The sequence below is a fragment of the Besnoitia besnoiti genome, chromosome I (assembly GCF_002563875.1).
Source record: "Besnoitia besnoiti strain Bb-Ger1 chromosome I, whole genome shotgun sequence".
Classification (NCBI taxonomy): Eukaryota; Apicomplexa; class Conoidasida; order Eucoccidiorida; family Sarcocystidae; genus Besnoitia; species Besnoitia besnoiti.
Window position 1 is genome coordinate 1,139,987 of NC_042356.1, and position 14,754 is coordinate 1,154,740.

General features: G+C 57.9%; 3 protein-coding genes across 3 annotated transcripts; 1 reads left to right on the forward strand and 2 right to left on the reverse strand.

Moving 5' to 3' along the window:
• Window positions 1-1,805: 1,805 nt before the first annotated feature.
• On the reverse strand, window positions 1,806-4,652 carry BESB_001720 (putative cyclophilin; the record flags this gene model as incomplete). Its single annotated transcript, XM_029358927.1, has 5 exons — window positions 1,806-1,921; window positions 2,347-2,432; window positions 2,869-2,918; window positions 3,392-3,569; window positions 4,051-4,652. The coding sequence occupies 5 exons, from the start codon at window positions 4,650-4,652 to the stop codon at window positions 1,806-1,808; spliced, it is 1,032 nt and encodes a 343-aa protein (XP_029221839.1).
• A 1,466-nt stretch (window positions 4,653-6,118) lies between these two features.
• BESB_001730 (putative GTP-binding protein engB) lies at window positions 6,119-9,772 on the forward strand (the record flags this gene model as incomplete). Its single annotated transcript, XM_029358928.1, has 2 exons — window positions 6,119-8,596; window positions 8,951-9,772. The coding sequence occupies 2 exons, from the start codon at window positions 6,119-6,121 to the stop codon at window positions 9,770-9,772; spliced, it is 3,300 nt and encodes a 1,099-aa protein (XP_029221840.1).
• Window positions 9,773-11,932: 2,160 nt separating this feature from the next.
• On the reverse strand, window positions 11,933-13,628 carry BESB_001740 (putative alpha/beta hydrolase; the record flags this gene model as incomplete). The annotated part of the gene is made up of 5 exons (XM_029358929.1): window positions 11,933-12,142; window positions 12,446-12,660; window positions 12,907-13,035; window positions 13,209-13,330; window positions 13,504-13,628. 5 exons carry the CDS (start codon window positions 13,626-13,628, stop codon window positions 11,933-11,935), a joined length of 801 nt encoding a protein of 266 aa, XP_029221841.1.
• Window positions 13,629-14,754: the final 1,126 nt, after the last annotated feature.

Here is a 14,754-nt window from a genome sequence, read left to right on the forward strand (position 1 = left end):
ACCGCCAGATTTTTCAAAGGGAGAGAGAGACACCCCAGGGCCGCAGTAGAAGCGAGGATAACGGCGAGATTGTCTCTTTTCTGGATATCTCATGTCTCAGCTTTTTTTTTCTTGCGTTTTCACGCACCTGTGACCAAAACGCGCCAAGACAAAGTGGACGTAGGGCTCGTTGGAATTCATTTTCAAAGCTTAGCGCATGCGTAAGCAGTACGCACATCTAGGCGCTCGTGTTTGTCTTTCTGAACCACTGTGGCATCGCATTCATCTGTATACATGCATATACGTATTTATTAATATATGTATCTGTTTTTTATATATTAATTTAGTCGATATATATACAGGAGCGTGCCTACTTATATATGTATATATTTATATAGAAGTAAATAGAAAAAAAATGTATATAGAGGGGCAAGCCAAGGTGCAGGGCAGCCACCTCGCTGGGTCTCTCCACGCCGCGCAGCACTCCCGACGCCTAGCCGGCAGAGGCAAGGTTGCGACTAAGCCGTGTAAATGCACTGCTTCTGAGTATGAGTACGCTAGAGGTCTGTGGCTTGAGGCAGGAGGATTTATGGCGACCGTTTTCCATTCTGAGACGGCGGAAAAGCAGTTTAAGTGCAGGGCAGCTACTTCTGATCTGTGCCGTGTAGGTCAACGTCCGTCCCAGTTAGCAAATGCACAAGAAGCTTTAGAGGCATATCAAAACGCGAGCAATACTGTAATGGTATGGAGAACAAATGTCGCTGCAGCTCAGAAGCCGAAGTAACGAGATGAATTGAGATTGAGCGCGGCGGGGGCATGCAGGCCAGCGCGCGTCTGGGCGGAAAGCGAACGCGTTCCAACACCGGCGCCTGCAAACTGCGAAGGCGTGAAAGCGAAACGACCTCTTCCTGTAGAAATACGCGCAGTCCAAGAGACCTGGATCTGTAGTTCTCCCTCGGCTACAGCACCCCACTCTGCGTGTGCGCCCCCTTCCTTCCATGTGCAGAGGAGCACCGCAGTTTGGCTGGCCGTTCGCTGAGTCGAAAATCTAAATGCTCCATCTTTTCTCTGTCCCGCACTCGAGCGAGTGCGTGCGCCGGTATGTAGCAATGCCTGTGCGCAAAGGCTGCGCCTCCGCCTGCGCACGCGCGTTCACTCAGAGCCTTTCTGTGCTCTTCGGCACTATGGCGCTCGCGTCTTTTCGCGAGGAGGAAAACAGAAAGCCTCAACAGCCGCAGAGCCGCTGCAGGAGTGAGCAGCGACCTCAACGCGATCTGTTACAAGAACACTTGTTTAAACATATCTGAAGAAGTACGTGAAGTTATCTGTAGGACTGCGTGGGTGACGATCGCAAAGTTGCTGAACAGAGGTCTCCCGCGAAACACCAGCCGACGGCACCTGCCGTGCGCAGTCTCGGCGGCGTCGCCAGCCATCTGCGTAGCCTCGAACTTTGAAGATTCCGAGTCGGGAAACCCACTGTCTGCGTGGGCATGCCGTCCGAGCTTGCCTCACAGAGCCGACAAAGGCTTCCAGAGGGAGCACACTGCCGCCGGCCTTTCGCCTCGGCTGACAGCCCCCAAGCCCCCGTTAGCAGGCCTCAACTCGAGTTCAGGCTGATGTTTCGCCGTCGTTCCCGAGTTGAAACGCTCCACCATCGCATGCAGACTAGGCGCGGGCACGTGCGCCGGCGTCAATGAGGCCTCGCAACGATCTCTGCGTCTCCAGCGACCGACTGGCTCCCTGCGTCGCCTCTCTCCATCCCCCTCCCCGTCGCGCCTCCCAAGGGCGGGGGGGCGACTCCAGTTCTTTTGTCTCGCTTCGCGCCCTCAGGCTCGCTGCGACGCCTTGCCGCGGGCGCCGCCGGCAGGGGCCTTCGACTCCTGGACAAGCTTCTCTTGCTCCGCGGGCTGCAGCGCCAGAAAGTCCTCCTCAGAAACGCGTGCTGCAGAGCCGCCAGCAACCCGAGAGACAGACAAAAGAGTGACCTCCAAGGCGGCAGCAGGATCGCGGCCATCCACGACGGCGGCCCTCTCGTGCTGCGAGTGCCTTTTTCTCTGCGCATTCGTGCACCGCGGAGGCGCTGCGACTGCGGGCGTCGCCCCATGCCTCGCACTGAAGCGGAGGGTTTTGCTCTATGAAGTCGCGTTTGTGTGCATTTTTACGCTTCTCCTTCCAAGCGGAGAAAGTGGCTTTCTTACCGAAGGCCGCGAACACCACCCTTTCTGCATGAGCTACCTGCAGACAACCCCCTGCGGGGATGACTCTCACGTCCCTCCTCTCCGCCGCGTGGCGCTACCCGTTCGTCTCTAAACGATGCGGAGGTTCTGGTCTCTGAAAACTGCTGGTTTCTTGTCTCTCGTGACTTACTTTCTTTGAAGCGTTCCAGCAGCTCGGAACTCGCGAAGTACGGCGGGCCGTCTTCCAAGCCGCGATACAGGCCGCAGTTGATGATCCTGCAAAGCAGAAAAAAAGCCAACTGAAAACCCGTACTGGAGCTTGCCTCCTCCTGAGATGAGACGGGCATCGAAAGCCGCGCGCCTCCCCCTCTCTCTATGAACTCGCGTTTAAAAAAGAAAACGCGCATGCAGGAGACGTCGATCAGAGAGAAAAAATAAAGCATCCCGCGTGTGTTGGAGGAATAGACGCCGCGGCTACAACGGGCCGCGCAGCGCAGAGAGAAGCTGGCGAAGAGGAAACTCCAGTTGCGCTTCAACAGAGGCGCGCCGCGGTTTTCTCTTGAGAAGTGAGGCACTGTAGCAGGGGCACTTGCATCCTCCCCGACGCAGAGGAGCGACGCAGGGAAGATGACCACATGAGAAGCAGGAGGGGATATCGAAGACGAACACCAGATGCCGAAGGAACTCAAGGCATGCCGCCGAAATCACTAACCTCACAGACTGCATGGGGGCGCCTGTTTTGCTCCCTGCCTCTTCTTCAATCTGATACAGTCACAAGAACAAAACAATTGGGAAGATGGGAGCTATTTCAGCGCGCAGGCGCAAGCATGGGCATGCATGCTTATGCATCTGCATATACGCGATGCATTATCTTGACTCGTTCAGATGAAATCTCCCGCCCCGCTGAAAATTCCAATACCAGCACTACTCAAACCGATGCACATACACACACCTGCGTGCATTCTGCGTGCGAGCGCATTGAGAAATCTAGAAAACCACCACAGGCTGCCCCAAAGGCAAGGGGCTGTTACCAATTTGAAAAACGAAGCGAAAAGTGCACGCATCCATATATATGTGTATATACGCCCTACAAGTCGAGTTTGCTGACACCCACCTGCTAAGGGTGAGGCCTCACTGCCTTCCATGTATGCATGTATATATACATGTATATATGTGTGATGCTTATCGGAGCCAGGTACGCCGACACTGGAGCTGAAGCGCTTCCCAGAAGGTACCTTTTTAATCACACGCATGCCTTTGAGGACAGTGCCGATGACGACGTAGTTGCGGCTGAGCGGCGTGAGGGCGTTGAATGTGATGAAGAATTGAGAGTTGTTCGTACTGGGTCCAGAGTTCATCAGCGCGACGTCTCCATCTTGAATGAACCGCATGTCAAAGTTCTCATCCGGAAACCTGAGAGCCCAGCCTCGCGCGTTCAACTACCTCCATATATATATATGAATATATATATGCACAAATATATATACTTACACGTTTGTATATGTGTAGGTCTACAGATGCATATATATGTTGATGCACAGATCTCTCTCGCTCTCTATGTATTTATATGTATACAAGTGTGAATATATGTATGCACACATACATATATGAACGTGTAGAAACGCTCTACGAGCAAGCACAGACATAGTCAGAGGCACGGATAGGAGATTCCCCTATTCCCGCGTCAGGCCACAGAGCGAAGTGGAGCTTCCTGCCGGCTATCTGCTTTTCAAAGCTGTATCCTTTTACCAAACTTGTTTCAGAAATAAAGTAAAAATCAAGTAAAAAAAGATTTCCCGGGTGAAAACTGCCTTATTAAACCGGTCTAGGACCACAAAAAGGGCTACGTATGGTGAGTTGAGCGCGGCAGTCGAGAGAAAAGAGTCCGCCTCACTCAGGCCCGTAGATGGAGAGCTTTCCAGCGCCCGTGCCTTGCACAACGTCGCCGGCAGTCATGTTGTATCCGCGCCTGATGAAATGGACCGGCGAGTTGCGGTAGCCGATGATCCTGTCCTGCACGCGGTACCCTTCGCAGAGCTGAATGAAGTTCTCCACGGAGAGCGGGACCTTGTCCGAATATAAGCCGATGAGCACGCGCCCGATGTACTGGTTGCCGAGAGCAAAGTCGAGGAAGACGCGGTCGCGGATCGCGCTACGGTGTGCCGAGGACAGCCGCCGGTCCTGGAAGAATCGGTAGAGAAAGTAGAGCGGAGGTGCCGTCGCCGCGAAGACGACTGCACCCCGCAGCCCTAAAGGCGCCCGCCGCCACCAGTCGTGCGGGCGCTCAAGCCACTCCCACAGCACGCCGTCGCGCGCAGGCGACGCCCGCGAGGATAAAAAGCGGCGCGAAAAGGAAAGGTGAAACGGGATGTGCGCGGGCGCAAGCGGAGACAAGGACGGCGCGGCACCGCGCAGGGCGCCCGCGTGAGGCGCAGAGGAGGAACCGAGACGCGCAGAGTGAGGCGAGAAAGAAGAGAAAAGGCAAAGACGCGACATCCTCAGCCGCCTAGTCACGACAGGGGAGGGGGGAAGAACGCGACAGGGGAGAGAGGAAGACGAAGGCTGAGGTGAGAGAGGCCTGGAAGAACGCGCTGAGCGGAAGGCGGCGCCGCGGCGGAGACTCAGGAGGCAAGCAGAGGGTGTGGGGCGCGCAGCACCACGAGGCTGAGAGCTGCTCGCCTGCGCGTGAAACTATGGAGATGAAGAAAATAAGAGGGGAAAACAAAGAGCCAGACAGAGGAAAGCGAGATCAGCGGGACGGAGACAATCGAGACAGGAGCAAGGTTCAAACGGCGAGGCGAGAGAGACTATCAAGGCCAGATTCAGACTGTAAGGCGGCGCAGCAGACACAGAGAGGCTGGCGCACCACAAGCAACTCAGAGTAGAGAGAAAGAAAGGACGCGCAGTCTGACTTCAAGTGAAAAGGACTGCTCACGGCCTCGCGCGGAGAAAGAGCCACGCGGCGGGACTACGACTCCCCCCCTGCGCCTGGGAGAATCCGATGAAATGCAGCTACGCAGGCGGGTCACCATGAAGATGCGAAGACACGAAAAAACGGAAAGAAGCAGGGACGAAAGACGTGCGAGAGACACGAAACGTGACGCACAAGGCAGGCGGAGACGCAGAGAAGAGACTAGCTGCGAAAGGGAGACAGAACCGCGGACGGCGCGACGCAGACGGCGTATGTGCGCCGCAGCGTAGACAGTTGAGAGGGAGAGGGCAGACGAAAGGCGAAGAACAACCTGGACAAAACAAATGCGAGTGAGAAGCCTCAACGAAGCCAGAAAATCCTGGCGAAGAACGCATGCAGGTGGGCCTCTCACGCTGGCACTTTCTCTATCGAGTAACGCAGAGTATCTTTCCAGGAAGAGGCGTTTTCTCTCTGCAGCCTCGCGAAGATCGTGTGTGTAGAGTTGCTGCTGTCACTCGGTTTCAGAGAAGCTATTTCATAGGTCACGGATTGGCTTCTTTCGGTTTTCTCCTCGCCGGGAGATGCATGCGCAGACACGCTGTTCACGATGTGCATGTACATCGAGGTCCCATTGCGCGGCGAAGACAGAAATAGAAAAGAGATGAACTCTACCAAAGAGATACCAAGGCGAGCTGGATTCTTTGTTTTCTGTTTTTTTTTTTCCCTCTGTTTGTCTCGTTATCTCATTCTTCTTCTGCCTTGCTCCCTCTTCATGGCTCGTTTTCTCTCCTGGCTGTCCCGGGCCTCGCCGTTGCTCGGGATTGTCTCTCTCGCTCTCATCGGCTGCGTGAGCGCTCCTTGTCGCCTCAGGAGTGTCTCGCTGCGGAGATTGCAACGCTCCAGAGGACACTCTGAGTGTCTCTCTGCGCTCTCTGAGCCGCGAGAATGACACACCGCCTTCCAGGGCCCCTCGCCTCGCGGTCTCTGCGCGGGCGCCCAAGGCCCACAGGGAGACGGTGTGCGCCACTTTTGCGGGCCTCGCCCTCCGACCATGCCACCCGTTCTGCGCATTCATTTCCTGCTCTCGGGGGCTCGTATCGACCTCCGGGAAGGCAAAGCAGCGTTCGGAATGCTCGCCCCCCTCCGCCGCTGTCTCCTCTGTGTCCTCTTTGTCTCGTGTGTCTGGTCCTGCGCCTCGTCTCATTTCCCTTGTCTACCGGCGCCCACCGCGTCCGCGTGTCTCTCCGCCCCTGCCTTGTCTTCCCCGCCTAGACCTGGTCGTCGTCTTTCTCCGTTCCCCCTTCTCTGCTCATCTTTTCCTTCTTCCTCTTCTCCCTCTTCTTCCCCGTGCTCTTCCTCCTCTCCTTCTTCGCTCGCGCCGTCTCGTTTGTCGCTTCCTACTCCGCCGGCGCTCACGCGTCGCTTGGGGAAGGGTGGGGCTTCCTCTGGGTTTTCCGTCTCTGGTTCGTTCTCTCCGTTTTCTCTGTCCGCGCTGCCGTTGGCTCCGTCGCAGGCCGCAGTTCGCTCTCATCTCCGCCTTCAGGACTCGAGTCCCTTCTTCCCTCCCTTGTTCGTCTGCTGCCCTGTGCTGTTCCTGGCGTCTCAGCGTGCATCATGGCGGAGCTGTGTCTCCGCCTTTTCTGATTTTCCTTCCTGTCAGTCCGCGCCTTGCGGCGGATGCCCCTCCCCAGCGCGGGCGCTGCTGTCTTCTTGCTTTTCACGGTTTTCTTCTGAGGCCTCCACATTCCCACGTGCCGCGTCCTCAGCACCGCGACCCTCTTTCTCTGCGCTTTCGGTGGCGTCGCGGGCTGCCCCGGTGTCTGTCTCTTCTCGTGTATCTCCATCTCTTCTGTCTTCTTCAGTTTTTCTTTCTTGTTCTTCTTCCGCGCTGCAGAGCTCCAGCAGCCGTCTGTCGCCGACGCACTCGATCGCAGGCCTCGCTTCGCCTGTGCGCGAGCGCAGCATCTGGAAGCGAAAGAAGGCCAGTTCTGGCGCTTCGCGAAAAATCAAGAAAAATAAAAAAAAACTGAAAAAAATTAATCCGCATCTGCCGGCACCGCCGCATCCCGCGGCGCCTTCCTCTGCATTGCAATCGCCCGCGTCGCCTTCTGTGCCCCCTTCATCCACTCCCTCCTTCCTCTCGCATCTTCCGTCCCCGTGGCTCCGCGCCGCGCTGCCGGCGTCAGCGGCCTCGGCACGGGCCCTCCCCCGCGAGGCCTTCGGCGCGTTGCCGCTTCCGCTCGGGCTGCCGATCGACGCGGCGCTGAGTGTGCTTCGCGGCAGCGCATGCATTCGTCTCCCAGCGGGGCTCCGCCCGTCGCTCGTCCGCGGCGTGCGGTTTCTGGGCTCCTTCGGCCTCGCGGCGCCGAGCGCCCCGTCCCCGCCCCCGTCCGCGGAGCAGGGCGAGGACGGCGACCGCGAGGAGTCAGCGGTCGCGCCTGCGGAGGGTGCGGAGACCAGAACGGGGGCCGCCCGTCGGGCCCGCGGGCAGCGCGGCTGCGGCTCGGACCTGATCGCCTCGGGCGACAGCAGGCGCGAGAGAGCCGCGGCGGCGCGCGCGAGACGTGAGCAGTGCGAAGGCACCGAGGGCGACGAGGAGCTCGCCGCCGGCGTTCAGATCGTCGATGTGTCTGAGGCGAATGCATGTGGAAAAAAGGAGGAAGACGAACAAGACGAGGAGGGCGAAGAAGATGAGGCTGAAGAGGAGGCGGAGGACGCCCGCCCAGACGAAGATGAGGGGGTGGTGGAGGGTGACCAGAGCCTGTGGGACGGCGGCGGCTGTGAAGCGCGAGCCAACCGCGCTGCGGCCCCGTCTTGTTCTTCGTCGGATGGCGGGAAGGCCCGTGGGCGCGACGGCGGAGGCCGCCGGGGGCCTGGTCGGCCCGCTGAGGCGGCTGACGACTCCGGTGTCTCGTCGCCTTCGGCGTCCGCGTCGTTTACGCGGCTCTCGCTGCGCTCGCGGCTGCTGCGGGAGCTGATGTTGCCGAGTTTGAATCTGCCGGAAGTTGCGTTCTTGGGGCGGAGCAACGCAGGCAAGTCGTCGCTGTTGAACGCGCTGTGCAGCTACGCGCAGCGGCGGCGCGCGGGCGCTGCGGATCGGGCGCGCGTCTCTCGGCGGCCGGGGAGCACGCGCAGCATCAATTTGTTTGAGGTCTTTGGGGGCGGCGGCGGTCCCCCCGGGCCTACGAAGACGGCGCGGAAGAGACGCTCGTGGGGCGAGAAGGGGGGGACAGGGGGGGCGGCGGCAGCTGCTGCGTCGGGGAGGCGCCGCGGGCTGCTGGTCTTCGCGGATCTGCCGGGGTACGGTCACGCGGAGGGCCTCCGCGTCCAGGAGACGAAGCTCCTGAGTCGCAACGTGCGTCTCTACGTGGAGAAGCGAAACGAACTGCGACTCTTTCTGCTCCTTGTCGACGGCCGACGCGGCCTCGGGGACTTCGACGCCGATCTCCTCCGCTGGCTGGTCGCGCAGGACATCCCGGCTCGCCTCGTCGTCACCAAGGCCGACGCGCTCACGGCGGCTCACCTCGATGTAAGCAGACGCCCCCCCGCGCCGCGAAAGCTGCCCAGCAGCAGAGTGACCGGCTGCGCCTCCGCTCCCCTCGCCAGCTGGCTGCGGCACCGCCTACGAGGCGCTGTGCCTTGAGGCTGTGCGGTGTCTGTGATGCAGTCGATGTCTGCGTGCGGGTCGCGGCGCGGAGGTTTAGGGTTTAAGGTTCAATCGGGATCAGTTCAGGTGACTGTGGCGAGAGGCCAAAGTGCTCGGGCCTGCGAACTTTCGTCGAGTCTTATCGTGAACGTGAGCTGCGGGTGATGCGCGCGCGTGCGGAGCGTAACAAAACTCCAGGTTGCACTCGATTGTGTGTTGCTCGCTGCCGATTTTCAGAATCTCCTGACTCAGCTTTCATTCTACCCGAAGCTGCTGGGTCTGCCGCCGATTTTGAAGCGCTTGAAAGCGACGCGCGGCGAGCCCGAGGCAGTAAAGAGTCACCACTATGTGTCGCCCGCGGTCCTCGCCTCCGCACGCTCATCAGCCGCCGCAGAAGAAGAACGCGACGACGAGACGGCGAACGAGGCAGGCCAGAAGCCGCCGAGTGCGGCTCCAGCGAGCGAACGCCACCGCGAGGAGGGAACCCCGGCGAGGGAGAGAGGCGATGCGCAGGGAACGAGCGAGGCAGCGCTGCAGTCGCAGGCCTTAGCGGATTCAGGAGATGTCGCACGAGGTGAGAAGCACGAAGGGGCGTTCCGTTCTACGTCGTCTGCCAGCGACAAGCGCGTTGGAGTTCTTCACGGCATGGAGGACGAAGAGGGCACGCGGATTCGCCGCCAGGAAGATGAAGCGAGAAAGGCGCTCGCTCAGCGCGTCTTGCCAGCAATCGAAGGGTTTCGCGTGCGAAAGCGAGCAGCGCAGACCGAGGAGGGAAGCGAGGAAGGACTCATAAAGGTCGTTTTCACTTCGTCGACTACGGGGCAAGGCATCGCAGAGCTGTGGACGCACATCTGCGAGGCTTGCAGCGCCCCGCTGGGGCCTTCCAGAGGCGAACGCGAAGAGGGGAAGGAGGAAGACGACGACGGAGACGACGAGGAAAGCGAAGGAGAGACGACTCAGGAGACACAAGAAACGAAGGAAGAAAGACGAGAGGAGGAACGGAAGAAGCAGCGAAAGAAAGAAGCGAAATACGAGCCTTTTTGGGGCTTCGGTCTCTGAGACCTGCTCAGCCTCGATCGGCACTCTGGCTTCTCTAGGGCGACGAACCAGCTTCTCAGAGTCACCCACTCTGCCGCAAGAAGTGTTTGATTTATTGCGAAATCCTCTGCGCTCCGCTTTTTTGCCAGAGGGACACGTTCGTGCATCGAAAGCAGGTGCAGTGGCGATTTTTATGTCACTTTTGAAAACTCTTTATGCCCGAAATGCGCTCGCCTCCGACTGCCTCTGGCCTCCCGCGGGGCCTCCTGTGACCGCGGCTTTTTTTCTTGTTGCGCCCGCCTTGACAGCTCTTGAACCGACGCGCGTGCTGCTAGACAGACCGCACCCATTCGTTTCAGTCTTGCTTCGCGACCCTCTTGCTTGGGGTAGAAATGAACATCTCGCCTGCTGCATGTCATGCTCGTCCGCATGGCGGCTCTGATGGTGTCAGTGCGTCTCAATACATATGCTCGCGGGTGCATGCATATACTTACACGAAAGTTCTACTTATCCAGCTGTTGGAAGTAATGGACCTCTACGCTCACAAGGTTCATGCTGCCCTACGGAACCAAAACCAAGTGCGTACGAATCCTGCGGCCAGGCAGAAGTTAGCTTCCTTGCCTGCTCTTGCCCGTATAGACAGGCACACAGTTGGTACGCGCCTAGATACACATCTATACATTTATATATGTATTTCCTATGCTTGTGCTGGTGTGAAATAGTTGCGCACTCTTCACCAATCCCCCGCAGGGGCATCAGGACGAGAGACGTCACCTCTGCGTCGATCTATATCCATAGTAACTCTATGTCACCATAAGCTATGTATATATATCTATATATACGTATATATATTTATATATTGTAACGTGCGTGACTTATCAACGCGCGAAAGAAGCCGAAAACAGGGAACGTCGGGAGGAGAGAGAGGCCGGCTGATTCTTGTTGGTTCAGTCGCGGAGACGCGTCCGCAGGATTCGATCAAGTGTTTGACTGACAACCTGTATGTTTTCGAAAACAAAGCACCGAGAGTTTTTCTCAGGCATGTTTACGGAAAAGCGGCTCGCAAGAGCGAGCCCCACAGCCACTACCTTTCACTACAGAACGCGTACGAGAGGCGACGGAATTTGACCTCTCGCAGAAGAAAACACAGCCTACAAAGCATATCTTCGCGAACAAAAACCCTTCGGAACGAGACGCCGCCTGGACTGCGCGCGCAATCGAATCATTGAAACTCAGCCTGCGCGACGCAAAGGGGGGGGGGGGGGAGGCAGTAGACCCCCTGGAACCATGCATGTGCATTGTCGCGGCGGCAGGCCGGCTGAAACGCGCAGATACGAACATCTGGACACATTAGCGGTGAAAAGAAGTCTGCGCTCCCGCTCCACGCAGACTTACAGAGCTCCACACCGGGGAATCGGCGCTTCGCACCTCTACAGAGGCGTGGAAAGAAACGGGGGCCCGGGAAGCGAGAGCCGAGGCCTCTCCATGCCTCACACGCATTCAAGTCAAACATCATGCGCGGCCGCTCGCGCCCCGCAACGGATCTCGAGGCACGCTCGAGATCCAAACAGCAGTCGCAGACCTCACACAGGTTTACTACGCACACGCCGGCACGCCAGCATGCAACCCCGGGCTTCAAGCGGCGCGCCTATCCTCGACACCGAGCTGATGACACGTGGACGCATAAGGATGTGTGTTCAGGGAGATAAGGTCAACAGTGACTGAAAAAAATGTCGGAATCGCCCTGCGCGATAGGAAGCGAGCTCAACTAGACAAGACAACGTGCAAAACTAAAAAACTCGGAAAAATGCCTTCTATGAAAGTTTGCATCCAATTTTGAACGCTCCTGGCTGAAAACAATAAAAACCCATACGTCTTCCTGAGCCCTATTCAGGCAGGAAGACCGAAAAAGCAAAGTCTCCTCGCCTCGCACACCGCAGCGTATGCATCCGCTGCATGCATCAATCTGCAACGAACGCGCCGAGCCCTGCAGAGAGGAGGCTGCTACCCCATGCGAGAAAAAATCAATCAGCACCATGCCATAGATGTGTATATAGATCTGCGTGTATAAATTTATGCAGATGTCGCAGAGTCACGAACAAAAGGGCGACGGCGGGAGACGTTTATACGAGAGTAAGCTCGGGGGGCCTCGCGGCGCATCCCACCGTAGCCGCATGTCGGCTACGCGGCGCCGGTGCTGACAGAAGAGAGGAAGGGCGTCCTGGACTGCGATCGCGTTTCTTCAGGCGGAGGCGTCCGAGACCGGACGAACTTGAGGAAGCGCGCGACGTTCTCGTAGAAGGAGCGGCGGCCGAGGAGCTCCAGGTTGTTGTGACCCCCGCCCTCAACCCAGTAAGGCGTCACGCTTGTGCGGCACTTGTTGTAGAGCTCCTGCGAGGAAAAACCATCCGACACGCAACCGAAGGCTTGAAAAAGGCCTGGAACACGCATGCTGGCTTGGGCCACAGTCGCCCTTCTCGCCCCGGTCTGACCACCGACACATCCCGACGCGGCTATTCACACGCATATATATATATATATATATATATGCATATCTCGATCTGCGAGAAGCATCGTGCGGGCGCAGCTCAGCTGGGGGCCTCGGGAGCATGCGAGCAAGTGTGGAGGCGCCTTATGCGTTTCGCTGTCTGGAGTTTTTGCGTGCGTTCAGCCTCTCGCGTTGCTTTCACTCACCATCCCGTGGTGAACGGGAACGATTTCGTCCTTGGTGCCGTGGATGACGAAGACAGGGCAGTCGACTTTGGTGATTTTGTCGATGTTGCAGAACATGTCGCCGGGGAGCGAGAATCGCGTGTTCAGCCCGACGCGGTGAATCGACGTCAAACCGCTCTGCAGAATCATCCCCGCGAGGCGGTGGCGAGAGGCCAAGTGACAGGACGCGCCGGTGCCTGAACACAACCAAGGCCACAGAGCCGCAGAAAGGTTACAGCAGGGGGGGGAGGAGCGTAGAATCGAAAAAAACCGTAAGCCTGAGAACGCAGCAGCTGCTCGAGTTGCGAGCGTGGGAAGGCGAAGACGCAGACACCGGGTGGAGAAGCAGAGGGCAGACTGGGAGATAAAGTGGCACTGCCTGGGTGGCTCAGCGTCTTGCGGTGTTTATCTCGCGGAGTCCACAGGAAAGGTCGCGTCCTCACCAAGCGACCGCCCATAGGCGACGAGAGACGTGGAAGGCAGCCCCAGTTGCTTCGTGAGGTAGTCGTAGGCGGCTTCAATCGAGTCGTAGACTCCTTGCTCCGAAGGTCTTCCCGAGCTTCGGCCATACCCTGCGACGCGCCGCAGCACAGCGGCAGAAGGGGAACTGTGAGCAGAGACTACACATGAGAAGACGCGCGCAAATCAGGGCGAAGCGAGCACACAGACAGTCGAGAGAGCTTCGGCGGCAGCGCAAGGACGACACAGGGAGTGAGGGCAGAGATGGAGGAGGGCGACGACTTACCGACGTATTCGTAGATGAAGAAATTGCAGTTCCAAAGGGTTGCAACCTCCGTGAAGTACTCGATGACCATTCCGATGTCTTCTGCGTTCCCGTGGCTGAAGATGACGGTGATGCTGGCGCCTCTGAAGGAACGCAGGACTGAGGGGAGAGCGAGAGTGGAAAAAGATCTCTGCACGCCGGATACGGCCGCAGGCAAAGCACGATGACGTCGCAGACACGTTTCCGACGCCGAGCGAATGACACACACCGAGGGCGCTCGCAGGGAAGTGGAGAAGACGAGGGAGTATCTGCTCACCGGTCGATGAAGAACGCAGGAATCCGCTGTTGCCTCCGTGTGGCGAGCCAGATGTACCGAGCGTCACACTCGTACGTCGGCTGCGATGGCGGCTGAAAAACCATACGCTTCAGTGCGTTCCCCATATTTGCTGAGAACTAGAGGCGATCGCAAAGTCGCGACAACCTGGAGGAAAGTGGGTGCGTCCTTCCTCAGTCAGGCCCTCTCCTGCGCCTCTCGCCTCCCAGAGGGTATCTGGGACTCTCCACAGTTGAGTCTGAGCTTCCTCTCGCAGCCTCTGCGCCGAAGGGAGCTCTGGCCGCTTCGCTCCAGGTCTAGACGGGATTCCCTCTTCAAGCCGCTGATGCATGAGCGGCGAAAAAGTCTCGAAACAGACGCTTGCCCCGACGACGAAAAACGTGAGAAAGGATCGCGAGAGAAAACACGTACGCAGGCAAACTGAAACACGTCTATAGACAAAGTAGATGCGCATCCGTGTGCACATACACAGTGGTAAACATACACGGACGCACACCGAGGGCACTGATGAGCAGCGAGCGACAAACGACTGTTTGACGGAAGTTGTTGACCCCGAATGGGGTGTCCAAACCAAAGACGAGACAGGAACAAGAAACGATTCAAAGCGTGACGTTACGGAACGAGACCAGAAGCTCAAAACAACATGGCAGTAGCGCCACAGGCGACTGGCATGGTTCTGATGTGAATGAAAATCGATGCCGCGTTTGTGACGCGGAATAAAACATTGAATAGCGAGCACGCCAGGTACGCTACGCTTATAGGATTAAGAGAATCATTGGAATACGTTTGTGGAAGCGCCGGCGAGAGAGGTTGCCGTCGACTGAAACACGACCCCAGCCGTGCGGAGGCGATCCGGTTGTTCACCTTGAGAACACACAGCGCCCGAACGAGGGTCTGTTACCTTGATGTGCTAAGCGGAGACCCAACTCGAGCCCGTCCTGCAGCACAGAGTAGATTTGTGTCGGAAAAAACGTGGGGTTCGGAGAAAAAATGGGTGAGTGGAAGACCCTCCGGCTGGCCCGAATGCTCGACGGCAGGAAAACCGACGGAAGGCGATTGTGTCGAGAGAAAAAAACGCAAGTAAGGGTGAGTCCCAGCGAAAACGCGACCGCGATTTGGTCAAGGCTGGTGGAAATCGCTTGGATAGGAGAAAAACCGGGAAGGATGCGTGGATGTCTTGTGTATGGGCAGTGCACCGCGGCACCGTAACAAGAAAGCCTCGGAGCGAGGCTG